We start from the raw sequence: 23,222 nt of genomic DNA, 5'->3' as shown, positions 1-23,222 counted from the left end.
TGGCGTGGGCACTAGTTTTTACGGAAGCGACTGCCATCTGACCTTCCAACCCAGAGGGTAAACTAGGCCCGTATTGGGATTAGTCCGGTTTCCTCACGATGTTTTCCTTCACCGAAAAGCGACTGGTAAATATCAAATGATATTTCGTACATAAGTTCCGAAAAACTCATTGGTACGAGCCGGGGTTTTCGAACCCGCGACCTCCGTATGAAAGTCGCACGCTCTTACCGCTAGGCCACCAGCGCTTCAAACGAAGGGTTCCGTAACATAACAATAACAATATTTTTATTGACAATAAAAGTTTAACAGGCACGTTACAGTGAATCCCGCACTAGGCATGGCCTGTGTCGCGGGGTCATGGTCATCACGAGTTACCAATAATAAAATTTATAATTACCTATAGGTATTAAACATAAGAATAGGAATTAAAAAAAGAAAGAAGAGTGTGAACTTGTATTTGTGTAAGCTTGTTGTGAGGAGGGAGTGAAAAGTGTGTGAATGAAATCTAAGAATGTAATGTATGTAAAAGTTTGTTTAGATTTAAGTGTGTTCGAGCGTTATGAAAAACTGAATAGAAGAACATTACGCAAAAAACGCCAAAAATATCACGTTTGTTGTCACGTTTGTGGTAATAGGGTACCATTTTTACCCTTTGGGTACGTTAATCCTTACCCGCCCGACGTTGCTTAACTTCGGTCAAAAATCACGTTTGTTGTATGGGAGCCCCACTTAAATCTTTATTTTATTCTGTTTTTAGTATTTGTTGTTATAGCGGCAACAGAAATACATCATCTGTGAAAATTTCAACTGTAGCTATCACGGTTCGTGAGATACAGCCTGGTGACAGACGGACGGACGGACGGACGGACGGACGGATGGATGGACGGACGGACGGACGGATGGACGGACAGCGGAGTCTTAGTAATAGGGTCCCGTTTTTACCCTTTGGGTACGGAACCCTAATTACCCCACGGGAATTGTGCCGCGACCGCCACAACTAGAATTTTATTTTAGCTAATCAAAACTTTCAGTGATCAATCACAACTTTTTTTTAGCTGCGGGCCGGCAGATAGGTAATTGTCAGCCGTGTGAACCGTTTTTCGAAGTAAAAAATGTACCTACTGGGAGTTTCGTCTATACACATTTGGCGCTGATTTTAATTAGTAGGTACAGTACCTAGTTGTTTAGGTAGCAAAATATGGTACCTATTTTTTAGGGTTCCGTACCCAAAGGGTAAAAACGGGACCCTATTACTAAGACTCCGCTGTCCGTCCGTCCGTCCGTCCGTCTGTCACCAGGCTGTATCTCACGAACCGTGATAGCTAGACAGTTGAAATTTTCACAGATGATGTATTTCTGTTGCCGCTATAACAACAAATACTAAAAACAGAATAAAATATAGATTTAAGTGGGGCTCCCATACAACAAACGTGATTTTTGACCGAAGTTGAGCAACGTCGGGCGGGGTCAGTACCTGGATGGGTGACCGTTTTTTTGCTTGTTTTGCTCTATTTTTTGTTGATGGTGCGGAACCCTCCGTGCACGAGTCCGACTCGCACGTGGCCGGTTTTTCCGTCTTTTATGTTATGAGTTAGCAGACGGTGACCGCTGTAAAAAACGAATTCATTCATGTCATGTCATCACATATTCGTACCTAATGAATATAATTATGTGTGTATGTATTGTATATACATACTTATATACCTACATAGGCTAATTTATCTGCGTCCTGTTTAGTTCGCATTCAGCTTTGTCTGAACCCGGTGACATTTGTGTACCTAACTATGCAATTGTTTTGTACACAAAAGAATTCATGTAAGTACCTACTTAATACAGTTTTATTCATGTTTTTGCTGAATAAATTGTATTTTATGTCCTACTTGTCACTACTTACTTTCAGAGATAATCTAAATTAGGTAGAATCATTTCTTCATACCTAATGAACATCATTCCAACTACGTTTTATGTATAATAATTATAATCATCGTCCAATTAAACCTTATTGGACATAGGTACAAAAAAGTACAAATTGGTTGATTGTTTCAAATTCCTAAGATTCCTGTACAAAAATGTTTACTAAGTGCTATCCATTTTTATACCCTACAAAAATTTTATTACAATACCTGGGATTCAACTCTCTGCAAGTGAGGCGTAACCATAATCTAGGTATTCTAGGTGGCTTGTAGAACATTGCGCGGAGATTCCGACTGCCCTGACCTAGTGGCACGGATAGTGAGGCTCTCTGTGCCTTTCCTATCCAAGCAGAAACTTAGGCCTAGACACCATAACCTTCTTGCAGTTCCAGCAACGCGTACTGCAGCACACCTAAAATCTCCTCTCATTCGCGCTCTGAACGCGCTTCTGTCATGGGCTCATGAAAGTGATTTGTTTGCAAGTCGATGGGCAAGTGTATACATGTAGTATCTGTCTGAAGTATTGCGAGGCGATGGATGGTAGTGGTATGTATTTTATAAAACTGTTTTTGTAAAGTGTTGTGTACCGTAGCGTATAAGTAACTCTAAATTGTACAGTGATTTGGTTTATACTGTCAGACTGTATACATTCTGTTTGAATAAATAAAATAAAATATATTTTTTTTAAATATTATAAAAAAGTTAGGGAGCATTTAAAAATTTGTATGAAATCTGTTTTAAGCTTCAAATTTTTTCAAATACTCTTCTTCTTCTTCTTCCTTGCCACTTCCTATCATTTGGGGTCGGCTCTCCTCGTTCTAAGGCGCCAGGACGGTCTGTCCTGGGTTGTCGCACCTGTAAGTTGGGCTCGCTCCAAGTCGCGGGTTATGGTAGCCAGCCACGTGTTTTTGGGTCTTCCTTTGCCTTTTCTGGTGCCTGGCATTGCCAGCGCCTTCCTGACCACGTGATCTTCGGGACGTCTCATTATGTGGCCATACCATCTGAGTCGGCTTTCGGTGATCTTTTCTGTGATGGGCGCAACTTTGTAACTCCCTCTGATATAGGTACTCGTTCCGTATTTTATGGAGTCTTGTTACGCCTGCTGCCCGCTGCGTTTTTCAAATACCTAATCAAATAATCTAAAAAAAAGTCAAACGTAAGGGGCATATATATGATTAACTGGTTAATATACATCAAATTACATAAAAATATTTTCCATAATGTAAATATCCAGAGAGGAAAATGGGGACTACGTTTGTATGGAGAAGCGGCCGTCCCTTTTCCCCTTAAGCGTGTCGCCGTCGTGGGACTTTTAACAGTTTTAACCCAAACATGCCGTCTGACAAATTTAAAAATAGACGCTTATGTACGTTTGCACAACGTAATATAAACGTTGTGCAAACGTTTTTCGTAGTCCGTCCGTATACAAACGCGCTTACGGCACTAAAAATGGTACTAGTTCAGCGGTGTCACTCACGAAATCGACCCAATCGGGCGTTAACGCAACTAGTTGCGACAAATCGCGCGCGTGATGCGAACTCATCAACCAATCGCGTTATAGCGGTGTCACACCACTGTACTGGCCCCATTCATGCCCCATTCTTATTGTTCGTAAGGCAGTCCTGTTATAGGTCAATGGTTGATTCCATGAAACTAATTTGCTCGACAACGTCAATTACTTACGTCGGATGATCTCATCTTGATTAGTTGCGCTAAACGTTTGTATTTCAAGTTTCTCCCCTAGAACGTACAGTCACCACACGGGATAGTTATGCCATTTAGGGTTCTTGCTGAATTGGAAATTCTATAGCGTAAGTATTGTACAACCAATTTAGCTAGGCCCCTAAATGGCCCAACAATCGCGGAGCGTGATAGTACATTGATCAAGTAAAGGAAAAAATCGTTATATACAAATCACTACTAAATGTCAATTTTCCTTCCTTTCCTAGATAAAACCTAGATAAAAGTCTTGATTCGAAGACTCGAGTCCTTTTAGGTTGAACTAAACTTAAAAAACTCAAAAAAGGAAGTATTTTAAGCGCAAAGTCGCGTAATAACGACTGGAGTTCTTCAAATGTAGATTTAAAAGACTTTAGTTCTTTCTTAGTTAGTTTATAATTACCTATAAGAGTCTGAAAAACTGAGTCGAGTCTCAAAGCAGCAGACTCAAAGCCACTTGCACCATCCCACTAACCCGGGGTTAACCCGGTAAACCTGACGTTACCATGGTTACCAGTACAATTTGACGCTGGGTTAACCGGTTAACCCCGGGTTAGTGGGATGATGCAAGTGGCGCTAAGCCGGTTAGTTTTGCGAATCGGTCGGTTAAGAATGTGAATAGCAATGCCGTCAAGATATGACAACAGACCTATTGAGTATGATTACTCTGTATTCAGTGCGTACTGTCTCACGCCGCTACTCCTAAAGGAATTCCATCCTTATTTACATTAATCTAGGGTCTAACTTAGATTGTCACAATGATTGTGCGTCGTACTAGCGGGTCAGTATCAGTAGAAACTGGACTTGATTCAATGCGGATCTCTACTGGCATTTCCTTCAATTGATTCGGTGAAGGAAACTATAATTAGGCCATTGCTATTGACAGGCGTTTGATGCACTTGGCTGGGGATTGACGGTAATTGGTCGAATTAAGGTTGACGAATGTGCGTCGAGCCGGTAAATTGTCATTGTCGATGTATTCCATTATTAGTTTGAGCAAATGTTGCTTTCGACTAGATGTTTGAGTAATTTTTTTGCTCCTTGTTTATAATTTGTCGAGTTTATAATGTACAGCGTGTGGTTCATGATGATTTCGACGTAATTTAGGAAAAGCTTCACAAAAATCTGCCAAAAGAATTGGAACTCTTTATTAAAAAGACTACTGTACTCCTCCAATTGTAGTCCTATTGGGATACCCTCCTCCCTCCTCCAATTGAGGGGGGATTTAAATCTTCTCGAGGCAAAGGTGTAGGGTTGGAGCCGGTGTAACTTTATTTGACGTTCATAAGCACATTGTAATATGCCTACTTGAATAATAAACTATCTTTATCTTTAAGAAAATCATAACTTCGTCGAAAATAATGTCCACACTACCGCTGGAAACTTTTTCTAATAATGAGTGAAAAATCGCATCTCGCTATACTTCGGTTGTCTGACAACCGCCCAGGCATATGACGAAACACCGATGTCACAGGTTGCTGACCAGCGACGCGTTTCCTCTGAACTCGATTGCTAAACGGTTATTTATATACTCAGAAGCCATATATGTACTTACACAAGCCAAATGGCTGGAGTTCTCTGTAATATTCTCGTTATATGAAACTGAAGATCATAACGTTATGTTACGGTCTTATTAGAATATGTAGGTTGCCCCCCCCAGAGGGAAAAACCTTACAATGTTTTACTCCAAAACTTACGTGGTTATTACCAAATGAAACTTCGTCGTAAGTACATCAGTTGTATGAATCGGTACGGGTCCTATTTTGGACGCTGAGCGTAATTGAAAACACGCATATATGTTAGGATACCAACGTTACTTATAAGTTACATTCAAATTATTCGACCTATTTGCAACAATGCAATGATGGCATTGGCATTATTGATGACTGACACACCATTCCTTATAGGTATTTGTAGCATCATTATCCTTAACATAAAGTTACCTACTTATTGTACTAACAAAGATTAACTGTCCAATAGAAACGTTAACTCAACGAAATAAGGCCCACCATGGTCACATAAGTATGTATTTGTATACTAATCTTATTACAATACGTTTTGCATTGCGATCGGTAATGTGCACTTTGCAATAAGCACAATGGGCCGCCAATGCCGCCATTGAGTAGTTAATGCAAGCGACCATTGTCAGGGCAAAAAACTGTTTAACCATTGATACCTAACTTGACGGAGCGCATACAGTATAGGTACGCAGTGAGCTGCAGTGACGTGTACCTACAGGGGCCTTGCCATGATGTCCTTATTGCGATGCTGTTTCGGACCGTATAAGTAAGCGATCTAACCATCGGTATTTAATTTTTAACTTGTGTACACAGGCCAACCTTTGCTGCATTGCTGTAACCAGCGGTGGTTTCATTCCCGGATCCCTATAAGATATATTTACCTAGTTTAGGGCTCAGGACACTATTACTAGGCTGTCTAACATTTGAATACTCCTAATACTCCTACTCTTCTATTTATGTACTATGTAATAAGCTGCGTTTTTGATAGTTTAGTTTAGTTTATTAATTAACCATAATGTAACATGATCATTATATGGTTAAGTCAGAATTTCACAAATCGCAATATTATACCTAAATAAATATTTTTTCATTTTCATTTACTACATCCCCCTAGAAGAAGGGTGGGAGGGGATTTGGTGGGACCTGCCAAACTAACTGACTTGTATGATACAAGTTCTATCGTATGATATATATTACCTACGCTATATGTATAGTAAAACGCGCATGAAACAACGCTTTAATCACTTAATCTTATTTGTCACGGTGCTTAGTCAATGCTATTGCTGTGCTGTTTTACACGTAACTTGCACAATGGTTGAGTCGGTTCACATATGTACATATAATATTATTATTTATTAGAGAAGACTCAGGTTTTTGAATAAAGAGAGATGCGTTGTTACTGTAAAGTCTGTAAAGAACGAAAGAACTGATCTAATCTACGGCAGGAGCGCCAACTGCACGTCGAAAATCCTCATCCTCATGGCATGTGTCTTCATTCGATTTCCTTTTGGGAGGATGTGAAAGGGCTCTTCCGCATCCCTGCTTTGATAGATAGATAGTAATTGCATACATGGTAATTACAAAGAGTGATTTATTTCTTGCTTTGGAGCCTGTTTCGGGTCGCGCCCCACAAGGTGGGGCGGTCATTCGCCGTCGTTTTGGGGACGGTTGTATTTGGTGCTTGCCAGCTTTATCACTACCGATCTTTATCCAACCCCACGACCCCTAGCCTGGTGATACCGTTTGAGCGGGGCCAGGTTTCGGGGCCGCAGTGAAGGCGACCGGCAGCTCAGGTTGCGTCGTGCCTATATCGGCGTCGAAGATCCTCAAAAACGGATCAAAACATGTCATGTCGGCTGTACACACTCGTCGAGAGCCTCTCGCCGAGAATCTCGGTACCGCTCCAATCCAATCGAAGCGTGAGACGAGACGAGATGGGAGAAGCATGTACACTCGTTCTCGGCCTGTGTTGGGGTCTCCCGACGAGTGTGTGATGTACAGCCCGCATCAAACGTTAAGTACCGTTGACGAGCAACGATAGAAGTCACAACAACAAAATCGCTTCCCGTCATTGTCTTCCCTTATGGCCTGTATTGTTTACAGTTTCGCAATTCTGCTAACCGCACTGCACGGTTAGCCAACTCGGATGTTTTGACACTGCAGAAAGTCATCATCATCTTTATCCATCTGATACTTATATCAGAAAGATTTTATGTACCTACAGCTGATAGATAAAGGTACGTAAATAGATACCTAGATAAACAGTCTGACACGTCAGCCAAGTGGCTGATATGGAGTAGGGACTTATGATTACACGGCCTTTGAGTACGATTTCTAATCATCATCTTTCTCTCATTGTCCGGGCTTTTTGCCACGGCTCATCCCATTAATTGGTGTAGGTACTAGTTTTTACGAAAGCGATTGCCATCTGACCTCCAACCCAGAGGGGAAACTACACCTTATTACATAGGTAGATAGGTACCCAGATGACTCTTGTGTTAAGCTATTAGAGAATGTTTGACGCTGCAGCAGCTATTTAATTCAGCAGTAAATATGTAGTCCCTACGACTCAAGGTCATTATCAGCGAGTCAGAAATAATGTTAGTTCCAAAGTATTAGCATTTTATTACGCTCTGACGTCATAGGCTGTCTTAAATTATTGTTTACCGTCAGATTTTTTAGGACGTACTTATAGTATTTTTAGAGCGCGCCTCACTTTATGTCTTTGCTTCTTGTGGTGTCCTGGTACTGTTTTTCTCCGAAGGAAATTTCATGAGGAGGGCAATAAGAGACTCGAAATGCAAAAACGAAATAAAATCCTCGATTTCGAGTCTCTTATTGGCTATAGTTTCTGAGTTGAATGATCAGATGGCGCTGATAGCAGTAATTCAAACTGCATTCGGTCGGAGGTACACATCTTCGATATCATCATCATTTAAGTTCTTGGAAATGGATATGGATTTAAAAATAGGATTATGACAAACAGACTGTATTAAAATCATAAATGAAGCTTAACTAAAATATTAGCAACCATTCAACAATGTTACGTTAGTAATTAGCGTTTACCAAATCTAATCTCTTGGAAGATGAACGAAATGTGACCGGCAAAACGTGCCACTTTGTCGCTTGCCATAAGGACGCTTTGACAGGTTATTCGTATAAAGGTGCAAGCAAATCTCGTCCTTATGGTAAGCGACAAAGGAACGTTTGGCCGGCCGCGGTCACAAATGGTCTCTGTATGCTCGGACATCAGTGACGCAAACATTTGTTTTGCTCTCTAGATGGACATTTAAGATTTGAATGGCGTCGGCACCGAAAATAAAATCAATTGAAATACTGTATTGTCGAATGCATTTTAAAAATGGTCGTAACATAATGCTCTTAGATATACATCTTATACTTATAGAATAAACCAGAATGCTTAATTTGGTGTAAATACATACAATACAAGACGAAAAAAATACAGAAAAAAAATATTTTTAACCGACTTCCGAATCTCAAAAGGAGGAGGTTATATGTTTGTATGTTTTTTTTAGTTCTAAAAAATAATAATGGGATGCCATGACGCTAAATTACAGATTTTTGAAAACTTACATGGTTTTGACCTATTAACATCCGATTCTTTTTGTATCTACAGTGCGATGATTAGTTGATTACGCGCGCTTAATTTGTTTGATAGGTACTATATCAAGGAATTTGATTTCACTACGACATAAGAGCCGATGTTGATGATGATGTACCAGCGTACTCTCTCTTCTACCTGTATATTATTCATACTAAAAACAGTATAATATTCATGCTCACTCCTCCAGGGCCTTAACCTCGTTGGTTAATCCGCAGAGCCTTTGGCTTCCCCGAGGTATTCGTAATTCTATTTATAATTCTTGCCACTGTCTTGCTTTGTCTCGTAGCTTTCTTATACGCCGTCCTTTTCTCAAATATGTAAGAAAGAATCTGCTATGATATTTGTAAAATAACAACTGTTTGTTGTGATAGTATGTTGCCAAAGCTATCTAGAAATATGAAAAACTGTGTTGACGGCGTTGAAGTTGCGTTAGATTGAGATTCCCATACGTTTAAACTTCTCTTTTGCTTACTTCTATAGTAGTGCAATCTCGCTGCATAAGTAGATGAGCTATTCTCATGTGCACTTAGTGCCTTCAACGGATATCAGATATCACGGATGTCACTCTTATAAACTAGGGAGTTTTTTTACATACACGGAAAAGACTGTGTGCAGAAAAATCTAAAAATTTTTTTTTCAAAGTTCCGAAGGCAAATGGCAAGCAATAATGTCTGTCTGAAACGGTCTGAAATGTACGGTCTGAAATGTATTGTGTACAACATTTCGGTATTTAAGTACGTCGTAAAGAGTTTGGGCCCGATTCGGATTTTGAACTAGACATCTATTAGACATCACATCACCAAGATACGACAACGATATTTTTAAGATCTAACCTGTCAAATTTGACATTTTCGCGATTCTGGAGATACTCTTGAACGATTTCCACAAGATATTATTACGATATTTTAACGTAAAAGTGACATTTGTTGCCCGAATTGAGCTGCTTAAGAGAACTAGTTGAAATCTAAACTACAACGTATCTAGTACATATCGTATCGTTCTCTAGTCTGGAACGGATCTTGTTTTCCGAATACCGCGGTTTGTTAATATTGATTCATAGAATCATCACTCATCTTGCAAACAGATGTTTGGGTTGTTTGGTCTACTGGTGCGAAGCGCAAAACCATTTACAATTTTGTGTCTCATTTATGATTAAAATCTGAAAATTCATGTAACAGCTGGACGAACGCCAATACCATACTAATCAACGAATAAATAATACAATATTAAACTCTATTACAATGAATTAAAGTCTACGTGTTTATTTGTATAAAGCTTACAGATACAGCTTTCTGTAGACGTCATACGGCGTCTCGTTTTACAGAAACGCAGACTGCGCTTACGTAAATTGAAGGTTTTCTGGCTATTAATAGAGGAGACAGTTTTTTTAGACTGTGGCGAAGGCCGGCGGAGCCAAAGTTTTTGGGCAGTTTGTCATTACTTAGGTATGCACTGAGTATTAACGCACGTTTTAGATGTACCAGAAGAGACAATCTTTGAATACATTCGTGCCCCACCTTCGGCTTTTGTTGCGTAGGATGACGTAGGACGTAGTCACGTCCATGGGATACCCAGTCGGGTATCCCATGTCCTTCCCGGGCCTTAAGATAAGATAAAGATAGTTTATTCAAGTAGGCATATTACAATATGCTTACGATACGGCTCCAACCCTACACATCTGCCTCGAGAAGATTTAAATCCCCCCTCAATTGGAGGAGGTTATCCCAATATAGGACCAAGCTTATCTCCATATCAAAGTGCATCTAATCGGTTCAGTGGTTTAAGCGTAAAGTGCGTAACAGATAGACAGACAGGCAGAGTTACTTATGCTAAGATAGTAAAGTACGTACCTAGGTACCTAGGTACTTATACTTCTGTGCTTTAGTACAAAACTTGATATCACAGGCTCGTGGCAAAAAAACGCCCGATAAATGAAAAGGAATCAATTATTTTAATTATAATAATTATGACACAAATGGCGTTCGTATTGCATTGACTGCAGCCAAAGGGAATAAAATAAATCCTAGTAGCATATTTGAAGTCGGCCATTATTGTGTGATAATTAGCTGTATTAATTAAGTATTATGGGTCAGCGCGATAGCCGAGGGCGCGGGTTCAGGCGCGACGTGTGAAATTGATACAATTTGCGTTCTTTCTTTACAATGTACCATCCAAACAGTTTACTGTCAAAGACAGAGATATAGGTCAGATATATATGTATTGCTGTAAGTTAAGTAAGTACTTAAGTACCTATGAACGAGATACATTAAACCACAATCTTGAACTTCCCAGTGCAATTGCCTGTTTAATTGTTTATCTTCGGTGTAATTATACAGATTAGATAATTTTCTCATCTAGAACGACTATCAGTATATTATGTCTAACAGCTGGTTGCCATCTTCAATCTGCAGTTTGTGTAAATACGTATGTATGTACAAATTATGTTTGTATGTATAAATTGTATAATCTATGTGGATATGTAGGTGTCAAATTCGATTTTCCCACAAAGCGAGATGTAGACTAATAGCAAGAACTTGCATGTAATTTACGTTAAATTGCCGAATACTAAGGTAAACTGCATTTTGATCTGCAAGTTTGATCAGACACCACGATAATGAAAATTGCATGCAAGTTCTTGCTAATCTAAACCTGCGTAAGGCGTGCAACTTTCAAACTTGCGAAAGTCGCGAGTTCGAATCCCAGCTCGTACCAATCAGTTTCTTCCTCTGGCTGGACCTCTGGCTTCTTCAGGATGCAACTGGGGAAACGTCAACTGTTCAAGGAGAAGTTGATTCGGCCACTTGAAACAATTCTTATAGTTGGGCCCCATACATTCCACGACTCTTCTCTTTCCGCACAGACTCTACCAGGAAGTTTTACGAAACGCCAAGGCGTTTATCCACTCAAAAGCCGATGGTATCTCATTGTCAAAGTTACCTGTACCTGCTGCCTTTCTAAAAACATTACTCACTGTATCACTGATAAGGAGATACAACTTTTTATTACTAAGGTACTTACGTGGAACGGCATCAGTTCAGTTCTCACTGGAATCTGATTAGATTAAGGTCGGTACTCATTATCCTGTTCAGTCGTTTACCTGGCTTCAATGGTTCCTTTTTACGATTCTGTATTCGCGTGACTGTGTCTAAAGGTGGGAGTAACAGACGAATCGCTCCCGAATCCACGCGCGCTGAACATAGTTGTATTTGTCCGCAAGTAGATACAGCGAGCTGCAAAAGTGTATTCCCACTTTATGAATGGAATCCGGAAATATCACTACACCTTTTAAAACAAAGTCCCCTGCCGCGTCTGTCTGTTTGTATGCTGTTCGCGATAAACTCAAAAACTACTGACCGGATTTTCATACGGTTTTCACTTATCGATAGAGTGATCCTTGAGGAAGGTTTGTGTATAATTTGCTAACCCGTGCGAAGCCGGGGCGGGTCGCTAGTAATAAATATATATTATGATGAAAAAATATGATGGAGATGCAGGGATCATTCGCGTAGAAGTAGCAAAAAACTGTCAACTTAAATTTCACTTTTGTATATTTCAAGATAATATTCTCTTATTTTGACACCTAACTATATTTACACGGTTGAATAAGTGGCGTGAATGAAAAGGCCTTGACTCAGTAGGGGGCGGAATAAACGTGGCTACTCCAAATTAAGCCCGACTATAACCATAACACAGTAGGAGGTTGTCGCTATTTCCGAGTCATCCTCATAATGTTACTTGGCATGTCACGCATTTGTCGCCAGCGGTGCAATAGGTACGAATTGAAAACAAAATAAACTAAGCACCACATTTAAGTATTTCAATGTATCTGTAACATGGTTAGGTAGTTTCTGTTTCGAAAATTAACAACAAAAGCAAAAACAAACAAAGCCACTTTGAAAAATCTATTGCAAATAAAATTACATACACAAAAAAGCGATAACTTTCAGACAATCGTTACCAGCCTAACTTGCTTATCGTTATAATTAATTTTATTGATTTCACTTTTTAATCCAGAGTGTACCTATTAGTTGAAAGCGATTTAGATTGAGATATCAATGTGTTGCCAAACAAATTCACACCTTTATTTTAGGACATTCTTTGTAAATATTATGTTTATGAACGACAACATTACGTGACTAATATAGGTAGATTAGGTAGGTATATAAAATGTCTGATCGGAAAACTTATCATCACTTATCAAACTGATAAAGCGTTTATATAAAAGGCAAGCAAAATTAAACTGAAGATAGTCGCATTTTTTCATGCATCGCTTTACGTTTGCAATAAATTGGTTTTGTTTTTATGAGAAATAAATACCTATACGTTACACAAATTATTACTTATCGTATCCTTCGGTTTGTTGACCTTATATATCGCCGTGTGCCTGCTATACGGCCACAATTCAAAATTTTTAATTTTCTGGATTATTGCAGATTCGTATTCAAAATTGTTCAATTTACGACCTTATTTCGAGAGCCATAGCAAAAAAGGTCTTTAAGAGCCTTTTTCACACAAGTGGCCTTATGGATTTGACCATAAATTGTCAGACGATTCCCTGCAATACAGCCACTTGCCAGTCTGCCGTCTGGCGTCGCACGTGAACTGACGGCCCTTTTGAGTTGTGGCTATATAGCACACGTTTTAAATGAAGCTTTTGAGTTGCGTCCTAGAAAATAAAAATTAGTTGAGTGATAATTACGATGAATCACTATAAATATAAAAGAAACAAACGGCAATTGGTTGTGTCACAGCAGTAAGTATTACACTTATTATTACAAAATTACCAGCTCGCCACCGAAACTACCATAACGCAATAAAATGATTAAGCAAATCTCAACTTTGTTTTCTTACAAGTGCGGTTCAATATGGCTCATCAGTGAGGATCGTGAGCCTAATACATATTTTTACCCGTCTGAAGAAAGATAAGTATTGAGCATGTTTTCAAAGAGTGTGTATGTATTTAACTAACATTTTATTGTATATAATATTATGTGTGTCTAATTCTATAGCACGCTTTACTGCTAATAATATGCAACGGATTTTATTGTGTGAGGTAAATTACTGTGTTCGGGATGGTTGTATTCGGGATGGTGTCATAATATTGGAATTTTGTTAAATATTATAATAACTGCTTTTATTTTGGGGACTTTGGCGCCAAAAATTAAATCACGTGGAAAGTCGTTACTTTGATATATTTACATTTACTTATTTGATAATGGTAAAGGCATTTTCGTGGTAATGACTGTGTTTAATATTTTTTTCGGTGTGTGTCCTAGCTATTCAATTTATTTCCATTAAAATGCTTTTATGAAGGATGATAGAAACTATTATAAATATAGCTATGTTTTATATGCTTGCTTGTTTTAGATCTAAAATTTCGAGGACTACGAGTAGATCTGCTAACACACGTAATGCCACCTCGGACAGTCTCTCTCGTGTGACACCTTTGTCAAAAGCGAAGGATTCACCAGAAAACAGAATTACCTATGATTAAGTTTAGTGTCCAGTAGTTACGTGTTATTGATGTGTATTGTGTAAGTACTAAATATTGGCCTTTTAAAGGAAAATATACAGCAATTTACTACCTTTGTATTTTGTAAGTCTACTTAAAGAAGACTGATTATTACATACGTTGATTCTACTAAAGTAACGAAAACACAATATTTTGTATATCAACGCTTTTTTTATTAGTGCTAAGTTGAAATACATTGTGATATTCGTTATTTCTTGTACTGATTACTTATAAGAAGTTACCTACTTGTAAGAATTAACTTACTGAATACATTATAATAAATAAATTGCCTGCAATGTTCTTAAAAAAGATGTTGATTTCACAAATTAGCAAGGAACAGTATTGTGTTTTGATTTCTTATTTTATAATATAGTAGGTATTCTAAATACTTTTTATTATTTTGAATGTTTTAAAAAAGAAGTTTCAAAGTTTTATTTGTTCAAATCTTATAAAGAACCTTTTAAACAATTAATATTATTTGGTAATGACATGGTATAATGTTGCTGATTATAAGCTAGTTACACATAATATCGCGTACAGTGATCTTGTTCCTATCAAAGTTGATAAAATAAAGGGATTTTAACTATTTTGGTGTTTTTATTTATATTTGCATGGTAACCTTTATCCAATAATTTTGTTTAAATTTGGCCGCATCTCAAAATCTTTAAAAAACGTTTCTGCAATACGGCCACAACTCTAAATACCTGTCTTTCGGGCCTTGTGTCTTAAAAAATATACATTTCTTTTAAAAAGTGGCGTGGTCATAAGGAGGGTTATATCATTCCGAGTAAAAAAAGCTAAATTTTAAATTCATAGACCTAAAACTAAAGGAGTAAGATCCTATTAAACACCCTGAACTATACTCTCACAACTTTGAGACGCGATTTCTCGTAAAAACGGTTTTTTGAGATGTGGCAGTGTAGCAGGCACACGGCGATATATCAGTGAAAAATATTTCGATACCTACCTACTTGACTAATTTTTTTTTCAAAATAAATACAAATAAAACAAAATCACAAATAACCTAGTCAAACATCTCGTCCCGCGCCCTTCCAGACGCAAAAGTGCCCATCACGCTCGCCGCGTTGCCACGCTGAATCGCGACATCAGGATCGTAAACTAAATAGCTATTGAAAAACGTGACTGCTATCGAAGAGGTACGTTTGTTGATGTTTATAAAAAAATATAAGGTAATTTTCTGTTGACTTATGAAACGTTTTCGTCGGTTTCGGAAGATTTTTTTTAGGACATACCTACTTACAGTGATTTTTCGCTTATATTGTATTAAGGGAACTCTATCTATTCACAAATTAAAAAAACAACGGGTTGCACTCCGGGAGTGCCGGCAAAAGTGAAAACTCAATGACATTGTAACAGTTTTTCAATCAGGTCACGTGTCCGTCTTACGAATTTTCAATCTGTCGAATCTGTCCTCAACGTGACCTGTCGCGAGTTTAACATTTTTTCCCGACCTCAAAAAGTGCACAGCGCCGCTAAAGAAGTTTTCACTTAAAAAAATCGGCGCATGGGTAGACATGTTGAACAATTTTACGGTACAAAAATTACTTGCGAGAAAATGTCACCAACAAGACAGATCAATCGATAATGATAACGGTTTTCTGTAATCTTTCACGGGAACCATTAATTTTTGTGATTTATTTAACAAACATTAATGTCTACAAGACTAATGGTTCCGAAAACGAAGGGCCTTGGTTTCGTGACCTATTTTAACAAAGTCGTGTCCCGTCCATCGTTAGGGCAGTAACGCAATGTAACGCATAAAAATGTCTTTCTTATTTGCATCGCATTTTTCCGTTGGTTAAACTAAATTTTCGGAAGATTACGAGAACGTATTTAAACAGCTAAATTCTGGCCACCTGTATAATACCCATATAATGAAATAGTTGGCATAGATTGTAGGTATCATTACTATGTTTATTTATTACCTATCTACCGCCCGACAATTTGTAGTAAAGTTACACACAATGGTTAGTTTCTATGTATAAACAAAACGCGTACAAAATCTTTATTGGCACTGTTTTGTCGACAATCTGGGGGCACGGGAGTGCCCCCGCCAAGTCGAGCGCGAAGCAAACACTGCCGTACCATCCCTTACTGGAACCATTTCGCCGCATTTTCAGGCCCCTATTTAAGAATGCTATTTACAAAATGTAATAGGTAATTTATGGTGACTAGGTAGTATATTATGTCTCTGAAATAATGTAATTATCTATCAGTTTGTTCCTTGTTTATACCTACTTACTATGTAATTATAATTAGGTATTATATCTACATATTCAAAAGTTCAAACTGATTAGCGAATTGGCGCCGGCGGCGCTATGTTGTCAGTGTCAGCGAACGATAAAAAATTTAAATATTTTTTTTTTCATTATCAACGATAGAATAAATTTATCTTTTGTGTCGCCACAGCAAAGTTATCGAAAGTCCCCTAAAAGTGCCTTCTTATACTTTTTATAATATTGTATGTATAAGCAACCGATTTTTACATTATACATACGTAAAAGCTATGATGTAATAAGTGGGAACTAAAATTTGATCACTGGACCATATATTTACAAATGTTTTTTTTTGTTTCAGATTTTAACCCTGCTAGTCGCCAAGTTGAAATGTTGCACTTTTCGAAACTTTAAAGCTTCATGTCAATAAAGTTTCGACGGTTCAGGAGTAGAACGCGCGAAGACAAAGAAAGTGACCATTTCGAAAGTGTGAAATCGAGGACTAGCCGGTCCTTGATGAACCCGACAACATACAATCCTTGCGCCCTTACACTTTGTATCTCCAAAAGGCCTTGTCGCTATTCAGCTAGAGATCCAAGATTAAGACAATCTTCAAGAGAAATCAGGATTTCTTCAACGTAGAAAGTCTGTCCGGGTGACAAACCCAAATTCGGTAGAAATCAACGTTCCTTAGAGGAGTGAATTAGAGCACTTAAGTACGTACTTAGACCCGTACTTAAAACAAGCTCGCGTTAAAAACTAATGGACTCGCAAAGAGCCCAGGCAAATGGAATTCCAGGGAAAGAGAAAGTATTCAAGTATGAACAAAAAGTACCGTCTGAAGAGGAGAAGACTACGTCTCCATTGCTTTACAAAGCTGACAACATTAAGTATATAGATGCGGTGGATGACGAGAAGTTGAACAATGACGACAAACGTGATAGAGATCTAAATACTGTAAATTCTATGAAAACGAATAATGTTACAGACAGTTTGGCTGTGTCCTATACTAAGAATGATAAAGATGAAGATGCGGTGTCTACAAATGAAGGAGTTAAGTTCTTGGGGTTGGGCGATACGGATAGTATTTGCTCGAGCAGGCCGCCCGAAGAGCAAGGCCCACAGATACCTGACGGTGGTTGGGGATGGGTAGTCGTAATTGCGTCATTCTTGATCGCGACCGTCGCTGACGGTTTAGCCTTCTCGTATGGATTAATCAACGAAAAGTGGGTGAAGCACTTTAATACGACCGAAGCCAAGGTTTCTCTGATCGGAAGTTTGTTCATATCCGTCCCGCTGATAGCTGGACCTATAATGAGTGCCCTCGTAGATCGATATGGATGCAGAAAAATGACTATGTTAGGAGGCGTAGCCTCTACTATTGGATTTGTAGCTGCAGCAGTTAGTGACTCTGTGGGAGTTCTGTATGTGACTTATGGTCTCATGGCAGGTCTAGGAATGGGGCTCTTGTACGTCACCGCTGTTGTATCCATAGCGTATTGGTTCGAGAAGCGAAGAAATCTGGCTGTTGGACTTGGCTCCTGCGGTGTTGGGTTTGGAACATTCATCTACTCACCGCTGACAACGTTTCTATTAGACTACTATGGATGGAGAGGAACACTCCTTATATTGGCTGGCACAGTACTTAATGTGTGCGTATGTGGTGCTATCATGAGAGACCCTGAATGGTTGATTGAGGAACAGAAGAAAAATAGAAAATTAAGTAAAGCAAAAAGAGCGTCGAGTTCAATATCGATTTCTGCTAAATCTGCAAAATCATGCGGCGGCGAGTCAGTATATCCTGGTACAGAAGAGTTGAAATCATTGATGAAAAGTGGGGAGACACCGGAGTATATACTAACAGCGCTAGTAGCATCAATAGCGGAAGCGGAACAAGTGGAAGCGACGACCAAAATGAATGCTGATCTATCACAAGCCAACAAAGTTAGCTCTGTCATAAATTTGCCAACATTCTTACGACAGAGTGAGAAGGTATTTACTCTATTGTTAACTATAAATCCATTGCATTATTTTTCCATTTGGATAAAATACATTGATTACAATTTTATGTTTGTTTCAGGTTCCAGTAGAAGTTCTAGATCAACTGTCAACGAATAAACGTCTATACAATATCATATTACAAAACTATCCATCACTTCTCGCTTTAAGAAGCAACTCTGAGCAGAAGCTTCCAATCGAGCCGGCTACAGACGTTTCTAAAAACAAGCCAATTAAAATGTCAATGAAACTGAAATTAAGTAAAAAAGAAAAAAAGAAGGAATTTGAGTCAAAACTGGATATTGTAAGGGAGAAACTGTTACAACCTATTCCAGAAAATAAGCCCGCTATTATAGCTCCTAGAACTGACCGCCAGGATTGGTGGAACTTGAAGACAGATAATCACTACTTAAGAGGTATCAGAGTACATCGTAATTCCATTATGCACAGAGGTGCCATGATGAACATTGCGAAATACAAACTACGCGCGTCTTCATGCCCTGATATTTATAGAAATTCCATGTGGTCAATGGAAGAACAGGAGGTAAATATGACATTTCACTTAATTAGTCAACCGTTTGCCTAATATGTAACATTGGATATAAATGAAATATACATGACGTACTATTCAACTTTTCACGCGTGAAGCGGTAGAAATGTTATTATATTCATCAGTGAAATATCAAAAATACTCAAAATGTTTTCTTAAATGTTGAGACATTCATTTGATTGGCGCCATTACCATACGAATTTTTAGTTGTTTGTCTTGGAAACAAATTAATATCTGTGCCATTTCTTTAATCTCGGTTATCTCTGTCCGTCTTTTTGGTATCTTCACCCCACCAATTAATGCCAACACTGTTAATTCCTTTAAATCCATAAAGTAAAGAATAAAGTAGGTGAAACCTGTGTTTGAAGATGATTAAACACATTTACTTATGTCATTTTCAGATTGACGGCTCCTGGGGAAGGCGCTTAATCGACGCTTTGAACAAAACCTTCGACTTCAACATGTTCACCGAGTTCCACTTCCTGATGATGAATATCTCCACCCTGGTGCTGTTTATCTGGTTCATCGTGCCGCTGTTCTACCTGCCCGGCTTCATGGAGGAGACTGGGTACTCCACGTATCAGGGCCCGGTGATGCTGTCGGTGTTCGGTGTAGCCAATATTATTGGTATTGTAAGTATCATTTACCTAATCTTCTAAAATAATTACCTATCTCATTCTGACTTTTCACGGATACCTATCCGTACCTACCAGCCGTAACAACAGACATTGGAAAAGATCCGTTTTGTCAAACTTATTCGCGCGGAACTAATTTCAAATTAAAACTGGTTTTTCATTACACTGATTTAAACTTTCACGATTTTTACACATGATTAAATTGTACAACGGGAATTAATCGCGTATCTAAGTTTTAAGATTTACCTCCGACGTTTCGAGGACGGCGTTGTCCCCGTGGTCTCGGAGAAGACTTCTTAAAATCTTAAAACTTAGATACGCGATTAAGTCCCGTTGTACAATTTAATAATGGTTTTTCATTGCTTGTTGATGTTACGGAAGAATTCAACAATCAAATTGCAGTATTAATATTTGAAAATAATTGAATACAAAAATCTAAAAAAAGACGTCTTTGCGCACACACATTGGGGAAAGAAAATATTTTTGACTTGTAGGCATTGGCAAGGCAAGGTAGGTCCTATACCTACTTCTTATAAAATAAAGAAACCTTTATTTCCCAGGCGGGTCTCGGCTGGATGGGTGACTTACCATGGGTAAACATCACGAAAACCTACGCGCTGTGCCTCATCTTCTGCGGAGTCTCAATCATCATGTTCCCCGTCCTCATACGCATCATGGACCCGTTGGCGCCGCACAGCTTCTACATAATAGCGGTGAACGTCGTGATATTCGGGCTGACGTTCTCGAGCTCCTACTCGTATACGCCGAGTATTTTGGTGGAGCTGATCGCCCTGGAGAGGTTTACTATGGCGTATGGACTGGTGCTGCTGAGTCAGGGGTTGGGGCATCTTGTTGGACCACCTATGGCTGGTAAGTAACGATATATATATGTGTATTTATAAATAAATATACAAGAATTGCTCTTTTAAAGGTATCCTACCTAAGGCCCAACGAAAAATTGAGTATGTAGTACCAGTAGTACTATTGTTTTATACTCATTCAGACCCAAGTACTTAAAAGACTTTTTTTAATGTTATTGTACTTATACAGCACCTTGTACAGCACTTTGATTTTTTTTACGAACTTGTTAAAGGGCTCACAGACAAAACAAAACGGTCCTTTGAAGTTCGTACACGCCAATTTCGATAAGCGCAAAATTTGAAAACAAAATATATTAAGTCCTACTCGTAGGACCGTGATACGCTATGACTACACAATTGTTGTAGGAGCTGGGTCTGAATAAGAAAGTTAATAAGTACTATGGGTAGGACCTTGGGCCTTAGGAGGGTATAATTAATAATGCCAACATTTTGAAATTGAATCACACACACCAAATAGTATGATAGTTACCATGACTTGGCATGGGTTTACATGTACCTAAGGTTTTCAAATTTTAGTTAATCTAATGTTAAATTTTTCGACATTCCAGGTGGCTTGAAAGACAAGACCGGCTACTGGGACGCCGCATTCTATGTCGCCGGCGTCTGGGTGATCATCTCTGGCATCCTGGTCGGTGTGATTCCTTACACTAAGAACTTCCGTATTTGCGGCAACGCTCCGCTGGCGAAAGATGTTGCTTCGGAACCTGATCCAGGTGTTAGGATCATTGTGCATTAAATGAAGAGTGAAAACATGCGTGGAGGGTCTGCCATCTTGTAACTTGAAGAGACAACTTAAACTTGTCATGCCAATAAACAGGTGGATAGCACAGCAGCAGTTGACGTACGTTCCTTAGGATCGAAATATTGTGGCCTAAATCGAAAACTTACACCTGATAGGTATTTTGCACTTTTCTCCAAGTGATTCACGTGGGCAGTTCACGCACGCCCCCTATACTGGCTATACTTGTGTTAAGGATTCTATAAACATTGCGACAAATGGCATGCGATTTTAGATAATTGCCGGCTAAGTATGTGCAACGAATTCAAAAGATTTATGAAAAGCCGCAATGTATCGCAAATCGCATGCGATTATCGGTTATGGTTTTAGAGGCCATTAGACAATTTTACGAAATTGAGTTTAGAGAGTTGTACCTACCTTCCTAGAGTTGTTTAAATTTGAAGTGACGAGTGTGCCTTAGAATTGATCTACATACTTTTGTATGTTATAGTACTAGCTAAGCTATAATTTTTGCTTTATTAAAATTTAAACACTCCGTGATTTTAGTTATTATAGCGTTTGGTACTGTGCCTATTATTTTAGAGATATAGAGATTTAAAATTCAAGTTTTTGTAATTGAATTATTGTTTTAAATTCTGCAAGTAAAATTATAAAAGTTCAAAAACTGATTTTTCAAGTTTTTGTAATTGAATTATTGTTTTAAATTCTGCAAGTAAAATTATAAAAGTTCAAAAACTGATTTGTTCGTACATATCCCTATTATGTAGCTACATAATTCCGTAAGTTTCGTAATAGATAGTTTAAAATCTTGCTTGTGGAATAGAACGATTAATTCTTTTATTAAACCTTCAAGGGCAAAGGATTTGTATTTTATTGCAATTTTACGTACCTATTATGTGTTGGTTTGTATTTTTTTACTTTTTGTAGCAATCATTATATACCTACACATTACATTAGGTCCTTTTAACTTAGGTACTTTCATGGTTCTTTTGAGATTTTTGTATGAATGATTAGTGATTATGAATCCGAATTAATGTTAGCTAAGTATACCCTATGATTTATTTAACCCAAGATAGGTTATAGGCGTTCCAAAATTGAAGCGCTTACCTTGTGACAAATTGTACAAGTTGCCTTTAGTCGCACCTGGGCAAGCGAGATGTGTGCACGTGCCTATGTGCACACCGAAATAGAAAGAGACGAGCTTATGTTTAACAACGAGTATGACAAAGATGGATGGAATACGAAAATTAATAAAAAATAAGATTTCTTCGTAGGCACAGAAATAAATATGGAAGTATTTTTTATGCTCCTCAAGTAAGAGTATAACCTATCTATAGTTAGGTAATATAATATCATTGGCTATACCTATTTTTAGTTTTCCGGTCAAGTTTGTCCATAGTAGATTGGTTTATGTAGGTACCTATTTTATTTTATTGGAATAGCTATAGGTAAAATTTACAATTGTGAAAAAATAAAAAATGAACTTGCCATCTAATCACCGATTTTATAAACTATGAATTTACTTTTTATGAAAACTGTTTTTGAAGTATTTTAGATAATAAGTTTGTTGACTCTACTTACCGTAAAACGGGGTAAATAGGTCCAATATTCACATTCAACTGGAATTTTAACCATCTTCCGTAAGTCATAGAGTATTTTATAGTACTACATAAACATGTATGGTAAGCTCTTTTAGATGCTGAGTAGCCTTAAATTCCCGACTTATTGCCATATTTTGATATATTTAACAAAAACCTTATCGGATTCCAATTTACCCCTGACGGGGTAAATAGGTTCGAAAGTGAGGTTAATTGGAATTTTCACTAGGGTTGTCACTCAATCTATTCAAAGCTAGATAGGTACCTACCATCATCATCATCATCATCAGATACC

The 23,222-nt window shown here is 38.2% G+C and overlaps 1 protein-coding gene across 1 annotated transcript; it reads left to right on the top strand.

Moving 5' to 3' along the window:
- Window positions 1–17,029: 17,029 nt before the first annotated feature.
- Window positions 17,030–21,408, top strand: LOC134651241 (uncharacterized). Its single transcript, XM_063506306.1, has 5 exons — window positions 17,030–18,518; window positions 18,607–19,068; window positions 19,476–19,706; window positions 20,270–20,579; window positions 21,139–21,408. The coding sequence occupies exons 1-5, from the start codon at window positions 17,289–17,291 to the stop codon at window positions 21,324–21,326; spliced, it is 2,421 nt and encodes an 806-aa protein (XP_063362376.1). The 5' UTR covers window positions 17,030–17,288; the 3' UTR covers window positions 21,327–21,408.
- The last annotated feature ends 1,814 nt before the right edge of the window (window positions 21,409–23,222 follow it).

The sequence above is a fragment of the Cydia amplana genome, chromosome 9, assembly GCF_948474715.1.
Source record: "Cydia amplana chromosome 9, ilCydAmpl1.1, whole genome shotgun sequence".
In the NCBI taxonomy this organism is placed as follows: domain Eukaryota; kingdom Metazoa; phylum Arthropoda; class Insecta; order Lepidoptera; family Tortricidae; genus Cydia; species Cydia amplana.
This window is presented reverse-complemented; position numbering and strand designations above follow the sequence as displayed.